General features: G+C 34.8%; 1 protein-coding gene across 1 annotated transcript; it reads left to right on the forward strand.

The window, feature by feature from the left end:
• Nucleotides 1–526: 526 nt before the first annotated feature.
• Nucleotides 527–16,827, forward strand: LOC125678535 (delta-aminolevulinic acid dehydratase-like). The gene is made up of 7 exons (XM_048917075.2): nt 527–723; nt 5,046–5,193; nt 7,673–7,808; nt 7,951–8,034; nt 8,320–8,464; nt 9,978–10,152; nt 15,803–16,827. The coding sequence occupies exons 1-7, from the start codon at nt 611–613 to the stop codon at nt 15,995–15,997; spliced, it is 996 nt and encodes a 331-aa protein (XP_048773032.1). The 5' UTR covers nt 527–610; the 3' UTR covers nt 15,998–16,827.
• Nucleotides 16,828–17,372: the final 545 nt, after the last annotated feature.

Raw genomic sequence — 17,372 nt, forward strand, 5'->3', positions numbered from 1 at the left:
GTAATATACCAACATATGAATAATAAACTATGATGATTTTTGCACTTTTAAAGCATCACAACTTTTTCTGAAAGTTTAATTTTAACTAAATATTCACTCAATTTGACAATTACTGGTTTGTCTTCATTAACCATCAACCAAGTAAATTTGTCCTTATTTGTTAAATAGATAAAAAAAAAAAATTGTTGAGTTTGTATATATCATGAAAAAACACACTCCTCTTTTCAACATAGAATGGACAATCAGTGAGGAAATGAAATTCATCTTCTACACAATTTAACTAGGTTACATATTCACATATCATATATATCACAATATTTTACAACATAATTTTTCGACGCCATTTAAATGACCAGTTAATATTGCTTTTAAGAAGTACACAAATTTAAATTTTAGGCCCAATCTTATGTCTAATATTTATCTGACCCTGAAAAATTTAGTCATGTGCCGTCCACAATACGGCATAAAAATACATGACGCTCACGTCAATACTCTCACAAAACGCGTCAAGGTCAGATTTCAGCGAATCGAGTAAGCCTCTCAACCGGATGTCAACAAACCTTTTACATTTCTGTCACTTGGCCATATCGCATGGTAGTAGTTGGACATAATGTGTGAGCATGCGATTTTACACAGCGGGTACCACCATCCCGTTTTACGTTCATGGCAAACAACAAACACTCAGATCAAAGCGGAGAATTTAATATATCCATTATTTATTACGTAAGTAATTTTATTGACTTCCTCTTTTTTTAACAGATGTCTAAGGATTAAATGCAAGATGTACGTTGATGTTAGATAGAATGTTCTATCGTTAAAATGATAATGTCCTACGGACCCGATTTAACGATAGAATGCGTCCTATATACCTGCAATGTAGCAAAATGAAAATTGCACACAGTGCATGTTTCGGTAAAATTATGTAACACATCACTCATATGCATTTGGAAAGTTATCTTAACGGCCCACTTGGGCCGTTCTTATTTGCAAATTAGGTAAGCGTTCGTTTTTGGAAAACAGCATGCAGCAGGGTGTTCCGATGGCAGTTTCCGGTAAAATGGCAGTCAGTTCGAATCGAGAAAAGTGACATTTCAAAGTGTTGAGTTTACAATATTATTATACGATTTTTTACAGTGTTAAGGACTTACAAATTACCAATGAGGTTAGTTGTATATAAATTTAACTTTAAATGTACGCGTTTATTCTTTGATAAGTTTAAAATCGTTTTGGAGCGATTCCGCAATTTTCTGCTACATTACGGGTATATGGGAGGTATTCTAACTGTGGTGAGGGCCTGTCCCGAGACACAGTTAGATTATTCTAACTACGTTGATGTTTTCTTTATATGTTATTCCCTACCAGCATTTTATTTTTTGAGACATATACTTCTTCAACTTTATCTTGGATATTTACTCCCTCCCCCTTCACGAAGCACGGAAAGTGTGGAGCGTATGATTTTACCTGACTAACCCCATTGAAACATTAAATTGATAACAAGCTTTTAAAAGTTTTCACCGTAAATGGATGTTGTTGTTGTTTTTATCATCATTATTTTTGGTGTTAACACTATTTTGAGATATGAATCTTCCATTTTTTAAAAATGTTAGATTAAAATTTTCAGTTCTGATGAGTTTGTTGAGTTTTCCCCCCACTTGCATACTACTCTATATTCTAAGAAATATATATATATCGGAGATTTATTAATCAGTTGCAAATTTAAATAGAAATTATAAGTGCTAATTGACTGGATTCTTAAGTTTTTTTTACACAGATTGACATTCAAAACATTGTCCTTTTGAGTGTGGTAAGCTCAGAAATTTCATGTTCAGAAGTTTGTTAAGCATTTCCTTTAACTGTAAGAGACAGAAAAAACCCATACTCCAGAGAGAAAACTACAAGATTGATGGTTTTACTTACTGAAGACTAACTTGAGAATTGTCATGGAAAGTTGTAATATAGCCATGATAGCCTTTTGTGATTAAATCAATCTGTTTGGATGGTTAAAAAATACAAAGTGATTTGCTCTCCTCCAACTCTATCAAAATAGTAAATAGGTTCATTTCTTGAAGAACTTACCATTTACATTCAACTGGTGCTTGTGGGCTCTAGATTAGGAAGGAAAAAATGTTTTGAGATTTATTTCTGTCAGTAGGGTAATGACAAATAAACAACTTTATGATTTTGTCTTAGCTGAATTAATCATTGTGAATGTTACGATAGTGGTTATGTGCAGAGTTATTTTCCCCCCAGGAAATTGTTTCTCTAAATTCATTGAGAGGTAATATAAAATAAGACACTGGTTGTAATATCTGATGAATAATTTGATTAAGATTGTTCATGATGGATGGTTTCTGGCGTGAAGATCATAATCACTGCATTTCTGTCAAAAAGTAAATTTTCATCTGGATGTAAAAATATTTTGCCGCAAGCATTCATTTTCCCATCAATAATCACATACATATCAATCACAATCGCGGTACGCATCTAGTCAATATAATTTTTCTTAATTTTTGTTTTTGTATACATGTATTAAAGGTAAATTCTTAGGTGTGTTCATTTCTTTTTTTATTTAGAATTTTAGGTTGTCTAGAATAAATTGACATAATTTGGTAAAATGAATGTTATTTAAGATATTTGAATGAGGTATTAAAAGTGTTCATGTATGTATTTATGTATGCACTATGCAAGAAAATTAACTTTTAACACTTTGAAAACAAAATAAACATAATGAAAATCAGGACATTGTAAAATAGATTATCTTTATTCTAGTTTGTTAGTGATTACAGAATTGACACAATAGCTATGAATATCAATATTTGGAAACATTCTATTATTTTGCTCAGGTCTGAAGATGAATTTTAATGCTTTTTGTCAGTTATAGCTTTCACATTTTGTAAAATAACATGTAAACCAACTTGACTGAGCCTGTGATGTAATTCATTACATGTTCATGTATATATTAAAGAAGAAATGGGACTTTAAAATATCTTGTCACATGACTTTAACAACTACAAAATCACCTAACACACTTATCAGTGGGTCATACCAGATCCTGTCCAACTGTAAACATTCTTAAAAGCCAGCTTATAAGATAATGAGTACAGTGATACTGTGTAAAATTTAACAAACAGAATATTTTGCTAGAACTTGGTAAAAAGTCTGTGTACTAGATATATTTTTGAGTGTCATTTGATCATTCACGTGATGCAACAACCTTGAGGATTGATCAAGTTAAAACATTGCATGTACGAAGGGGGGGGGGGGATATCAAAAGATAATGTGATATAAGCTTAAACGTTCTACATATTACATTTTAAAGACAATAATATGCCAGAGAAGAGATTTTAAGGTCTCGATTGAATTCTTTTATGAAACCGTATATTGAAGGTCACTTGTTGCGCTGATCATGTGAGTCCATGAAGTAATGTGGACTCGGTCTTATGACTTTTTTAAGGTTAATTTCTTATAGATACCTGTAAGCATAGATCTGTCATATGATGTGGTCTAACATATACCCAGTGAGAAAGATCATTTAAAGGCTATATATAGCTACTATGTTAAGGAATTTGATGTGATATAATCGCTAAAGATACATATTATTCTTTAGTATATTTCTTATCATACTTGGTTGATATTTTAAAACTGGAAATTGGAAAGAATCTATTCATATTTATTATGTTTAAAACTGATTTAAAATAAAAATTCAAGGTCTAAATTTTGACTCTTTTATAGCATGAATAAAATTGAATGTTAATTGCATATCATCATGTGGGGTTCTAGAATAGTGTGGACATGGTCTTGTGACTTTTGTAAGTTTTTCATATAAATACCGGTACATGGACATGCATGTATAAATAAACAGGACAATAATAACAATTGACCTGTTGCCCAAAACCTATACTATATTGCCTGTTAGGCCAAAATAAAATATATGTGTGTATACAGATTTCTCGACCCTACCTACTTTTTTGCTGCCAACCCTAAATATTTTATTGACAATATATATAAATAAAATGAAAGTCTGCAATTTTCAAACTGAATTTTTTTTCCTTTTAGCATTCAAGTTTCTTTGATTTACATTTTTACTACTATTGATCTAAAATGTTTGAAAAGTAATTGTAATATATATAGACTTGTACTCAAAGTGTATCAAAAACTAAGATTTCTAATAGAATGTTTCAATAAAATAAATGTTTTACCTACCTACCCACCCTACCAAATTTTTGAGGGAGTGAAATGGGAAACACACATGTATATTTTATATTGGTCTTACCCAAAACCTGTATTGTCTGTTACCCAAAACTTGTATTGCCTGTTACCCAAAATTCGTATTGCCTGTTATCCAAAACTTGAATTGCCTGTTACCCAAAACTTGTATTGCCTGTTACCCAAAATTCGTATTGCCTGTTATCCAAAACTTGAATTGCCTGTTACGCAAAACTTGTATTGCCTGTTACCCAAAACTTGTATTGCCTGTTACCCATAACTTGTATTGCCTGTTATCCAAAACTTGTATTGCCTGTTATCCAAAACTTGTATTGCCTGTTACCCAAAACTCGTATTGCCTGATATCCAAAACTTGACATATTGCTTGTTATGCAAGACTGGTGCTGCTTGTAACCTAAGACTAGCTTTGCTTGTACATGTAAATTTAAGGCTGGTGTTATTGGTAACCTAAGGCTGGTATTGTAACCTAAAACTAGTGTTGTAACCCAAGTGTGATATTGTAACCTAAGATTGGTATTGTTACTTAAGTTTGGTATTGTAGCCAAAGTGTGGTATTGTAACTTAAGTGTGGTATTGTAACCTAAGTGTGGTATTGTAATGTAAAGCTGGCATTGTAACCTAAGACTGGTGTTGTAACTTGAAACTGATATTGTTTGTAACCTAAGACTGGTGTTGTAATTTAAAACTGATATTGTTTGTAACCTAAGACTGGTGTTGTAATGTAATGCTGATATTGTAACCTAAGGCTGATGTTGCTTGTAAAATCTTTAATATACATGAGTTTTGTTGATGTATAAAAATCAAATTTCTGTTTACAGAGATGAGGATGATGAGGTACAGCCAGTTGCCAGTATGCCAGGTGTTGCCAGATATGGCATCAACACATTGCGAGAAGCATTGGAACCAATGGTGAAAAATGGCCTGAAATGTGTGCTGATCTTTGGTGTGCCCAGTAAATTACCAAAGGCAAGTAGTACGAGTGCCATGGATGGCCACAAGAGTTCCTGACTACATCTGATGATGTTTAAAGTAACTTTTTACTGATTGTGTGCACTTGTTGAACATGTTTAGAAAAACGATCTTAATTTTTCAAATCTTTATGAGCTGGTCATGTAAACCACTCCATAAAACATACTGATACATGTATTGGTAAACATCACAGATTACAAAGAAAGTTCCTTGTACATTTCTAGATGACAATTAGAAAAACACTTAATGATCTTCCACAGGTGACCTTAGTCTTGAATCTGTTGCATCAAGGAAGTATTTCTCTATTATTTAAATTAAATTTTAAGAAATTTTGGTCAGTAAGTGTGACCCAGGTAGTGTTCCTCAGACCTTGGCACATATATTGATTTAAAGACTTAATAGTTACAAGTGTGTCAAAAACCTGTGGAATTTTTATGATGTGTGAGTAAATTTTAGTGTACCAGGTATTTTGATGAACAAACTTCAAATGCATACAATAATTTGCACACCATTTAAAGTATTACATAACTTGGGAATGTAATTAAGAGTACCAACATCTAGTCAATGCCCTGTAGTTCTCTCACCATTATCTACGTATGTTAGTCCAGGAGATACATGTACAGAGAGTGTATAGACTGAAAGAAAGATCTGTAGTTCTCTCACCATTATCTACATGCAAGGTGAAGATAACGAACAGTGATCAATCTCATAACTCCTACAAGCAATACAAAATAGATAGTTGGGCAAACACGGACCCCTGGACACACCAGAGGTGGGATCAGGTGCCTAGGAGGAGTAAGCATCCCCTGTTGACCGGTCACACCCACCATGAGACCCATATCCCGATCAGGTAAACGGAGCTATCCGCAGTCAAAATCAGTGTGTCAAGAACGGCTTAACAATCGGTATGAAACACGTCAGACAGCATTTGACCCAATACGAGGTTGTATTGACGAACTAGATCATTATAACAACCATAGAATTTGCGAAATGCTGACTTCAATCGAGACTGTTGAAATCCTTGTACCATCAACTTGTTTGTCAGTAGCTTACCTCGATTTAAGAACTGACTATACCCAGAACAAGCTCTTGCATATCAAATCAGTTGAGATATATAAACACCATATGCAGGTGATAATATGTTAGTCCAGGAGACACAGAGATTGTATAGACTGAAAGAAAGATCTGTAGTTCTCTCACCATTATCTACATATGTTACTCCAGGAGACACAGAGAGTGTATAGACTGAAAGAAAGATCTGTAGTTCTCTCACCATTATCTACATATGTTAGTCCAGGAGACACAGAGAGTGTATAGACTGAAAGAAAGATCTGTTAGTGCAAGAAAGCAGTGTCTTATCAAGATATGATACAAGTCAAATGCTAGACTGTACTATATTTAATACACATGTAGAAATTAAATGATCTATAATATGAATTAGTGTAATAAGAAAGGAGAAAATTTATGGCTGGACTGGGAATTGAACCTGGGACCCCTGTATTACTAGTCCGGTGCTCATACCATTAAACTAACCAAGCTGATGTCCACAGTTCGTATAGCCCAAACCAATAGAAAGACGTATACACCAGTGTGTTCACATATAGACGTGTGAGGATATACTGCTTTCATGCTTACTTTATGCATATCTCTATCAGTTTTTTGTGAGCACTTTAGTAAAATTAATTGCTCTAAGTTACATAAATCTTTTTAATTACATAATGCGGATTGTAATGTTGGAATCCTTAACCTGTTAACACAGTGATAATAGTAGAACTGATGTCATGGTTGGTAGTAAGTCGTCAATATTGATCGTGTTAAGGAACACTTCCATATGGGCTTATCAGGTGCACTATTAAGTCTTGATCAAAAATGACGTTCATGACAATACCAGTTTTGACTTAAGATGTCAGAGATAGCTTCAAATGTTGTTGGCTGAAGAATTCATTAGTTCACGTAGGTGAGAAAGAAATGGAATAAAACTGAAAAAAAATATTTATTGATGAACTTGTGCATTGACTATTCTCCATCTCGCTCACTAACACTGAGAAATCTTGCATTTACTGAAATACAGTCAAACCTTGTTATCTCAAACTCAGCAGGGCTAAGAAAAACCGAAGGCTCAAGATTTTGAGGTTAAAATACATGAAGAAAATGTAGTTGGAACTTCTAACTCACTTTGACATATTCATGGGAATCGAGATATCAATATTTGAGATTTCCAGGTTCAACTGTATCACCAACCTCAAATTAGGTTATGTGTACTTTAAAGAATTCATTTTCAACCTTTGTGTTGTAGGTTATGTGTACTTTAAAGAATTCATTTTTATCCTTTGTGTTGTAGGTTATGTGTACTTTAAAGAATGCATTTTTAACCTTTGTGTTGTAGGTTATGTGTACTTTAAAGAATGCATTTTTAACCTTTGTGTTGTAGGTTATGTGTACTTTAAAGAATTCATTTTTAACCTTTGTGTTGTAGGATAACAATGGCACGGCTGCAGACACGCCCGACACACCTGCTATCCTGGCCATCAAAATGCTGAGAAGCTGGTTCCCTGATTTACTGGTGGCCTGTGATGTGTGTCTCTGTCCGTACACCTGCCATGGACACTGTGGTATGTTTAGTTTTAGTGTCAAAATATTAGAAATATAGTGACTACGTTTTATGGATTATTTTGAATTTTATAAGGGATGGTACTTTAGTTTTGTCTTTTTCTGTGAAAGGACATGTTTGGATTGATATGAAATATTTTGCAGGCATTTTACGTGAAGATGGTAGTATTCAAAATGATGCAAGCATAAAGAGACTTGCAGAGATCTCTGTAAACTATGCTAAAGCTGGTAAGTTGTTATTCCGAATAATAGATATGTCATTGTCTGCTGATTCCTAAGTTCATACTATATTGTTACTGACCTATATTTACAAATAAAACATTTGTCGCAAACAGTGTCTTTCAACTGAAATCAAAGGAATAAATATTTGGTAACTACTCTCTGATCAGAGGAGGTAGTTGTTTGAGGGATTAATACAAATCTTGAAAAAACTGTATGGGGAATGTATAGCATATTTTCAGGATAACATCAGTGATTTTCTTTAGTTTAGATCTTGTCTACACATATTTTCAGGATGCCAGATCATAGCCCCATCAGACATGATGGATGGAAGAATTGGTGCTATCAAAACAGCTCTGACTGAGGCAGGTTATGGAAATAGGGTGGCTGTGATGAGTTACAGCGCAAAATTTGCCTCATCATTCTATGGACCATTCAGGTGGGTTCTGCTACCTGGCATGTACCAGTGTTCTCCAGAGGGTCAAGGTCAACCATTTGAAATTTTGGCAGATCTGATATTTTGACTGTTGATAAATCTCAGCAACAAACTGTTCATTTGATACTTCATTTAAGATGTGTAAAAAAGCCTGAATACTGATCACAGCATTTTTTAGCTCACCTGAGCTAAAAACTCAAGTGAGCTTTTTTGATAACCCTTATTCCGGCGTCCGTCCGTCTGTAAACTTTTAACATTTTTGACTTCTTCTCAAAAACCACTGGGCCAATTTCAACCAAAGTTGGCACAAAACATCCTTAGGTAAAGGGAATTTTAAATTTTTAAAATAAAGGGCCAGGCCACCTTCCAAGGGGAGATAATCAAGAAAAGGTAAAAATAGGGTAGGGTCATTGAAAAATCTTCTTCTCAAGAACCACTGGGCCAGAATAGATGAAATTTATAGATAAGCTTTATTAGGTAGTGCAGATTCTAAATTGTTAAAATCATGGCCCCCGGGGGTCGGATGGGGCCACAATAGGGGATCAAAGTTTTACATACAAATATATAGGAAAAATCTTTTAAAATCTTCTTCTCGAGAACCACTGAGCCAGAAAAGCTGAGATTTATATGAAAGCTTCCTGATATAGTGCATATTCTAAATTGTTAAAATCATGGCCCCCAGGGGTCGGATGGGGCCACAATAGAGGATCAAACTTTTACATACAAATATATAGGGACATTCTTTAAAAATCTTCTTCTCAAGAACCACTGGGCCAGAAAAGCTGATATTTACATGAAAGCTTCCTGATATAGTGCAAATTCAAGTTTGTTAAAATGATGGCCACCGGGGGTAGGATGCCCCGGGGCCACAAGGGGGGATCAAAGTTTTACATACAAATATATAGAGAAAATCTTTAAAAATCTTTTTCTCAAGTACCACTGAGCCAGAAAGGTGATATTTACATGAAAGCTTCCTGATATAGTGCAAATTCAAGTTTGTCAAAATGATGGCCCCCGGTGGTAGGATGGGGCCACAATAGGAGTTCAAAGTTTTACATACAAATATATAGGAAAAATCTTTAAAAATCTTCTTCTCAAGAACCACTGAACCAGAAAAGCTGATATTTACATGAAAACTTTCTGATATAGTGCAGATTCAAGTTGTTCAAATCATGGCCCCTGGGGGTAGGATGGGGCCACAAGGGGGGATCAAAGTTTCACATACAAATATATAGGAAATATCTTTAAATATCTTCTTCTCAAGAAACATTGGGCCACAGAAGTTCACATTTACATGAAAGCTTTCTGACATAGTGTAGATTCAAGTTTGTAAAAACTATGGCCTCCAGGGATAGGTTGGGGCCATAATAAGGACTAAGGTTTTACATGCAAATATATATAGAAAGTCTTCTGATATGGACCAAGGTGACTCAGGTGAGCGATGTGGCCCATGGGCCTCTTGTTATGCGTAAGTAATAGAAATGTGATTCATTGTTTTTGATTTTCTGTATTACAGAGATGCTGCCAAATCAGCACCTTCCTTTGGTGACAGGAAGGCTTACCAGCTGCCCTCGGGTGCCATTGGTTTAGCCGAGCGTGCAGTGGACCGTGACGTGAAGGAAGGTGCAGACATGTTGATGGTCAAACCGGGTCTGGCTTACCTGGATGTGGTCAAAATGACCAAAGAAAAGGTCAGTCTGAGATGTACATTTAATACTAGCAATAAGAGATAGAAAGTGTTTTAAAGGAAGTCATTGTTTTCCAACAATATTTTCAAATTGATTGATTTTGATGTACAGATAATTTAATGGGTTGAAAATGGATCTCCCTGAGGTCTCCGTCCCAGTTTGTTTTCTGGTATTCTTTCCCTATATGTTATACTAATTGATGCCCTGTTTTATACTTTTAGTAAAATTTACTCGTGATGTTTATAAGGGTGACCGCCCAGTTTTCCGACAGTCCGGTAGTCCGACGGTCCGATAGTCCGAAACTCCGATAGTCCGACGGTACGGTAGTCCGACGGTCCGATAGTCCGAAACTCAAATAATTTTTGGCCACATATAAGTGATCGCTATGTAATAGGCAGCAGAAAACAAGATTAAGTGCCGTGTGCAAGAGCGATTTTTTATGTCACAAGAGCAAAACATCACACAGTGGGAAAACTTTGAACGGGTTCGACCTACATCTGGTACCTCAAAAGTGCAAAACGAAACGAAATCTAACGAAACGTAACCCACCGAAACGAGACGAAATAGATTGTATAACCGAACTCTATTAATTATAATAATTAAAAATGGTGTATAACTGAACTCTATTAATTATAATATTAAAAATGGTATCTTAAGCCCCTGTTAAAGTTACCACATATAAATAAAATTCGCCTCCCCATTGTGGTAAGCTTTCGGCTTGACAGACACAAAGTTTTAAAAGTTGGAAGAGGGTGAGTAAGCACAAAGTTCACATCCAAAGTTGATTGAATACCCTGTGCAATTAGTTTCGGATCCATAAATTTCAAAACAGAGGGTTACAGTTCCGCATAAATACACGTTTCAGTATTTTTTGCTCTAAAGACAAATTTATGTATACATGTGGATATTGTGTATTTGTATGTAGTATATCAAACGGTGGATTCTGAGTATGTCTTCCCGTTCTCTTTGTAATTTCTGCTTCCCTTGTTCATAAGCCTTTTGAGTTTACAAAATGCTGACCTCCTCCTGCTATTATTGCATAAAAAATTCTGTTTTCCGTCCCGTTTTCAATTCCCCGTCATAGCAACACCACAAATGTATAGAGTTATATTAAGACTCACTACATATCAATAATACTTTTTAATAACACATGTATATATATTTTACCGAATTGCATTCATATAATATGGTATATTATCTAACTTTTTCCATTATTGAAAGTACTCGCACCTCAGCAGTTAGAGATAAAATAAAAGGTTAAGAGCTCTTCCTTTATAATCTGTAATTGGTGCTGTTTTTCTAAAATAAACAGTGCAATCATTATTTATTTTTGGATTAGATAAATTATGATAGTTAAATTGTTGACAACTAGGCCCTATGCCAAGCTATTGTCACGCGTGCATTTCGGAAAGAAAGAAAAAGACAACACACACACAAATCAATAAAAATATTCAAATTTATAGTGGTAATCACATTATTTTATTTTGATAAAGCAATCTTGTTACTATTTTTGAATTGTGATCTGCACGTCTTTAGGAAGTACGAAGTCGAAGCACGGCGTTATAGCCTACTGAGGCACTCAAGATGCTACGAGTTCAATAAAGAAATAATTTTATAATTCAATTTAAAGTTAGGAAATACAATATTCTATTATTTGTATAATTAAAAGTTCAATTATTTTGTATCTTTATTTTTTGTTGTTGTAAATCTACCAGTTGGTAGAAGTTACATTGTATCGTCGATATATGTTGTTACAAGGTGAAGGTCAGTTGATCCGAGTGTGTATTGAATTTGAAGAGCAAAACAGAATGTATGCTATAGGCCTACCAGTACTTATAGCTTCGATATATCCATTTTCTCGCAGTTTATCAGGGTCTCTGTCCAATCGATGTTTGAAAAGGTGACTGGGTGTGTTTTTTAAGGTAAAGTTCTTGCTCCAACAACAAAATTATCCACGTCTTTTTTCTCGTACCTTCCTTCGAAAAATTGAAAAATACTCAGTCTAAATCCTTTCTACCGACAACTAGTACACCCGAGCACGGCAAAAAACATCTTAATGCATTTGTATTGTCGTGCATTCATCTTATAAATTTTATAACTGCATTTCATTCGGGTTTTTTATGCACTGACAAATATATTAGGTTTGGAATAGCTGAATCAATTGTTCATTGTTTGTATTGTTTTTATAATCATATTATCACGCTTGATTTTAGTGCACTGACCATTAGCTCGCATCTGCTGTTTATGTTAAAGTCAAATTTGCTGCGTTATGTTTATTTAACTTGGGTAGGGTCTGCATTTTGATATTTATCTTAATTATGAACCAATGCGGGTTCCTGTGTAAGTTTGGCTATTTATGTGTGCTTTACACGTACAAAATTCATTCCTGTAAAAGACTCTCGATCAACTGTACAAACGTTAAAATTTAGGAAAACAGTGGCCGATCACGATGTAAGTTTTACAAGTTCTAATATCTTTATTTTTTAGAGCTGCAATTTAAATACCAGTGTAAAGTTCATGTGTACTTTAAGGTAGTGAATTACATGCATCTAATTTTATAGTAGCAATGTAACCTAACTTAATTTACTTTTTCATTATGACTTTGTACGTATTTCATTTCATTTATAGACTTGATTTGTTTATTGTAGCTTTTTACCATATACGCACACACATACGTATACACACATACGTATACCCACTAAAACAGGGACACACACGCGCTATTTAGGATCCGCGCCTATATGTGAACTGTTTGTGGCAAATAAACTGCAACTGGTTATCTCACTGTAATCCGTGTTGTGTTTTTAATAAAAGTGACATGGAAGGCAGTACAGCATTATTATTTACAAGCCGTTAACGTGACAATTTGTTTTTTGTCGATTAAATCTAAACGTCACACAAAATGGCGCGTAAACTAGCGAAAGAAAATATGCATATCGCAAGATTTGAATTTCATCGCTTTCAAACTCGAAAACTACGCAAAATATTTCATTTAAAACACATTTAAAGTAGTTTTAGGCATAAAAAGAGTTAATTTTGCTGAAAAAATTAAAAAGTTTAGAAACATGCGTTGTGTCCTTTAAGAGCTCTTCCTGCTTTCAAATTTCTCAGACACCAGTTTCTTAAAACAATGTATCTATACCCAAAGGCGGATCCAACGCCAGCGACCCCACTTCTTGTTTAGTGTGTTTCGCCAGACCTCTGAGACTGTAACTTTCCTTTCTGAAATTTATTGATCTGAAACTATTTGCACATGTTATTTAATCAACTTCGGATATGTTCATCTTGCTTACCACCTCCCCCCTTTCCAGCTTTTAAAACTGTGTATCAGTCAAGCTGAAAGCCTACATCAAAGGGGAGCGAATTTCATTTATATGTGGTAATTTTCACAGGAGCCTAAGATACCATTTCTAATCAAAGAGTTCGGTTATACAATCTGTTTCGTTTCATTTCGATGGGTTTTCGTTTCGGTTCGCACTTTACAGGTACCCACCTACATCTACATGTACATGTATATATTTCGGCATCGTCGGAAGCCCACGGTTGATTACGCTTCATTCCTTTTTCCACCACCCGTGGGTTCATTCATACCTACTCGCTGTGTGTGTGTCTGTATGTATGTCTGTGTCTGTATGTATGCTGAATTTAAGGAACATTTTCATCGTGTCTTTATAGACAGCTATGTAGATACATGTAGGTATACATATACATGTATATACAGATATATATATAGGCTTGTAGGGAGGGCTGCCAGCGGATACTCGTCAGGGACGTAGCAAAAGAGGGGGGGGGGGGCTGATCCTTTCCTCACTTTTTAAAATTTTTCCCTTTCTTTTTTTTTTTACATGTTAAAACCCTTTCTGGCTGGTCCCCAGCTTTCCCCTTTCAAAAACGATGCCACGCGCCTGCTCGTGTCCCCTTAACACTTTCAAAAGTAGGGAGTGGCGACAAGAGTATGTATGTGCCCCCTCCTTACACTTCTGGGACCCCAAACGAGATCCTCATCTTTATATGAAATGTTGTTTGATAACATCCTCCCCTTAATTCTAGTGCAAGAAATTTCTGTTCAAAAATTGTTATTTGCTGTAAAGAAAGGTATACCATAAAATTGTTTTAAAATTCGGATATACAGATTTGCGTTGAAAAAGTTAGATAGGCTCTGATTGGCGCATAATTGCATTATTGTCGTCCCATACAAAAAATGATTTCCTTATTGATTGTGTTATGCCCCGTTATACAGAAAATTTTCATTTGAAAAACTTTTGCCCGTGGATGGGGGGGGGGGGGGGGGGGGGGGGGGGGGACTTGAGGCCTACTTCAAACTTTTAAGACTGAGCAGGGTGTAGGGATTCCTACCATTTTTAGCTTGTTATTTCAGGGGTTGGGGTGATTATGTAGGTTACCATCGCCATCTTCATGACGTTTATGTGGAAAATTTTGGAATTGAATCCCAATCTAAGTTTTGTGCTCTCCTACCAACACTTTACGGTATTTGACTACGGCATTGGCGTTGCCTTATAGCTAATAACAAATTCGTCCGAACAAATTGCTAATTCGTCCGAAAAAATAGCTAATCCGTCCGAACGAATTACTAATTTGTCCGAACAAATAGCTAATTCGTCCGAACAAATTGCTAATTTGTCCGAACGAATGTCTATTTCGTCCGAACAAATCCATAATTCGTCCGAACGAATTACTAATTTGTCCGAACGAATTACTAATTTGTCCGAACGAATTACTAATAAGTCCGAACAAATAGCTAATCCGTCCGAACGAATTACTAATTTGTCCGAACAAATAGCTAATTCGTCCGAACAAATTGCTAATTTGTCCGAACGAATGTCTATTTCGTCCGAACAAATCCATAATTCGTCCGAACGAATTACTAATTTGTCCGAACGAATTACTAATTTGTCCGAACGAATTACTAATTTGTCCGAACGAATTACTAATAAGTCCGAACAAATAGCTAATTCGTCCGAACAAATTGCTAATTTGTCCCAACGATTTTCTATTTCGTCCGAACAAATCGGTAATTCGTGTGAACGAACTACTAATTTGTCCGAACGAATTACTAATATGTCCGAACAAATCGCTAATTCGTCGGAACAAATTGCTAATTTGTCCGAAGAAATAGCTAATTCGTCCGAACAAATTGCTAATTTGTCCGAACGATTTTCTATTTCGTCCGAACAAATTGCTAATTCGTCCGAACGAATAATATATTTATATATGGCCTTTCTACGCCGCCGTAAGTTCACACTTGAATGATTTTGGGCAGAAATTGATTGTCTGATTTATAATCAGGCCGTGTCGATTTTGGCGGCTTCTGGTAATTTCCTTAAAATAATGCCTGACATGAATAAATTTTAACTCTATTAATTCACATTTTTGGTGATGGTCAACATGTCGGACTATCGGAATATTGAACCGTTGGACTACCGGCCCGTCGGACTATCGGACCGTCGGAATACTGGGCTTGAACCGTTTATAAGTTGGTGACCAGTTTTATGCTTCATTTCAAAGATGCTTGTAATGTTTATAAGTTTGTGCCATGTTTCATACTCGTGATAATGTTTATAAGTGGGTGCCCTGTTTTATACTTCAATAAAATTTACTTGTAATATTTATTATTTGGTGCCCTGTTTTTCAGTACCCCACACATCCTCTGGCTATTTATCAAGTGTCTGGAGAATATGCCATGCTGTACCATGGAGCTAAAGCCGGTGCGTTCGATTTGAAGACTACTCTTATGGAGGTATTGAGCAGCATGAGACGAGCAGGAGCAGACATTATCATCTCATACTTCACGCCTCAGGTGCTCGAGTGGCTGAAAGCAGCGGACTGAAATGTCAGAGGAAGCTTAACTTCACGAAAGGAAAATCTAAAACAGAAATTTTTAATGATTTCATGCAGGAATTGTAAATACAATAATGGAAAATAATGATATTTATTTTTCAAGATGCTCTAATTTGGATATATAATTCTATGTCTGTTTTTCAAAAATCAGAATTGTTGACCAAGTGACAGCAGTTTCAGTTTATTTTTTTTTTTAAACAATTTGATTTTAGACTGTCAAGTTTTAGATTATACATGTATAACATCATAATTTTTGATTGTGTATTTAGAAATTTGAACTTTGCATGATTTTGATAGAATAGTATTTTAATTAGATAATTCATTGTGGTGAAGAGTTTGTGAAAAAGGAGAAGTGAAAGTAATCCATGAAAAGTTTACTTTCTGTTTCATAACAAGTTTATACTTTCTTTATACTTGAAAATGAATGTGATACATAGATTTAAATTTCATAAAATTGGAGGGTGAGTTGGTGAACTATGATTTTAGAGTATATCATAATACAAGTTTGTGTTCAATATAATATATCACATGGCTGCATCTTGTACACTGCCCATTATCAAGACAGAGGAAGATCTGAGTGAACTGTGCGTTTGTGGTGGTATGAATTTATAAAAGTGATTTTAATGTGGTGGCATTACAATGGCACATATCCTAAAGACTTCTAGTGTCTGAATTATGTGTTTTGTTCACTAATTACAGGTAGAAGGTCTAGTTTGTATTCCTTCTTACGGGAATATTAAACAAAGTTAATAATGTATGTGAAAATTTTAAAACAAATAAATTGTTGATAATTGAAAATAAATTATATAAATGTTCCAATAATTGTTGTGTTATATTCTTCATGATAAGACCTTATAATACTTTGGTGTTTGATCCTGTGACCTTGACCTGGAAGTTTGGCCTACTTTTGATAAAAATCTGACCTATTCAATATTTTAAATAGATTTTATATTTTGTATATAGATTTCCTATGGCTAGACCTTGTGACCTTGGTCTTATCAAGAACAGCAAGATCATGTTTTTATGAAATGAATTTGGTGTTGAGGTGAATTCATATTTCGTTAGGTTGGGATCTTTGGGCTAGGTTGAGGCCACAATGTCATGAAGTATGGCACTGTTATTACCAATACTCGTGAAAAGTACTCAGAGTTGCCAAAATTACTCAAATAAACACATCTAAGTCCAATTTCAATAAACAAAAACATTTAATTACAAGGGGAATATATACAATAGAAATAAAGAAAAAATTAAATACTGGTGAAAATAACAAACCTAGAGTTGACTCAAAATTGAATCAATCTTTCAGAATATATTAAACACTTATGCTAATACTTTCTAGTTTTAGAACCGGTTTTGAATAAATT

The sequence above is a fragment of the Ostrea edulis genome, chromosome 2 (genome assembly GCF_947568905.1).
Source record: "Ostrea edulis chromosome 2, xbOstEdul1.1, whole genome shotgun sequence".
NCBI classification, from domain to species: domain Eukaryota; kingdom Metazoa; phylum Mollusca; class Bivalvia; order Ostreida; family Ostreidae; genus Ostrea; species Ostrea edulis.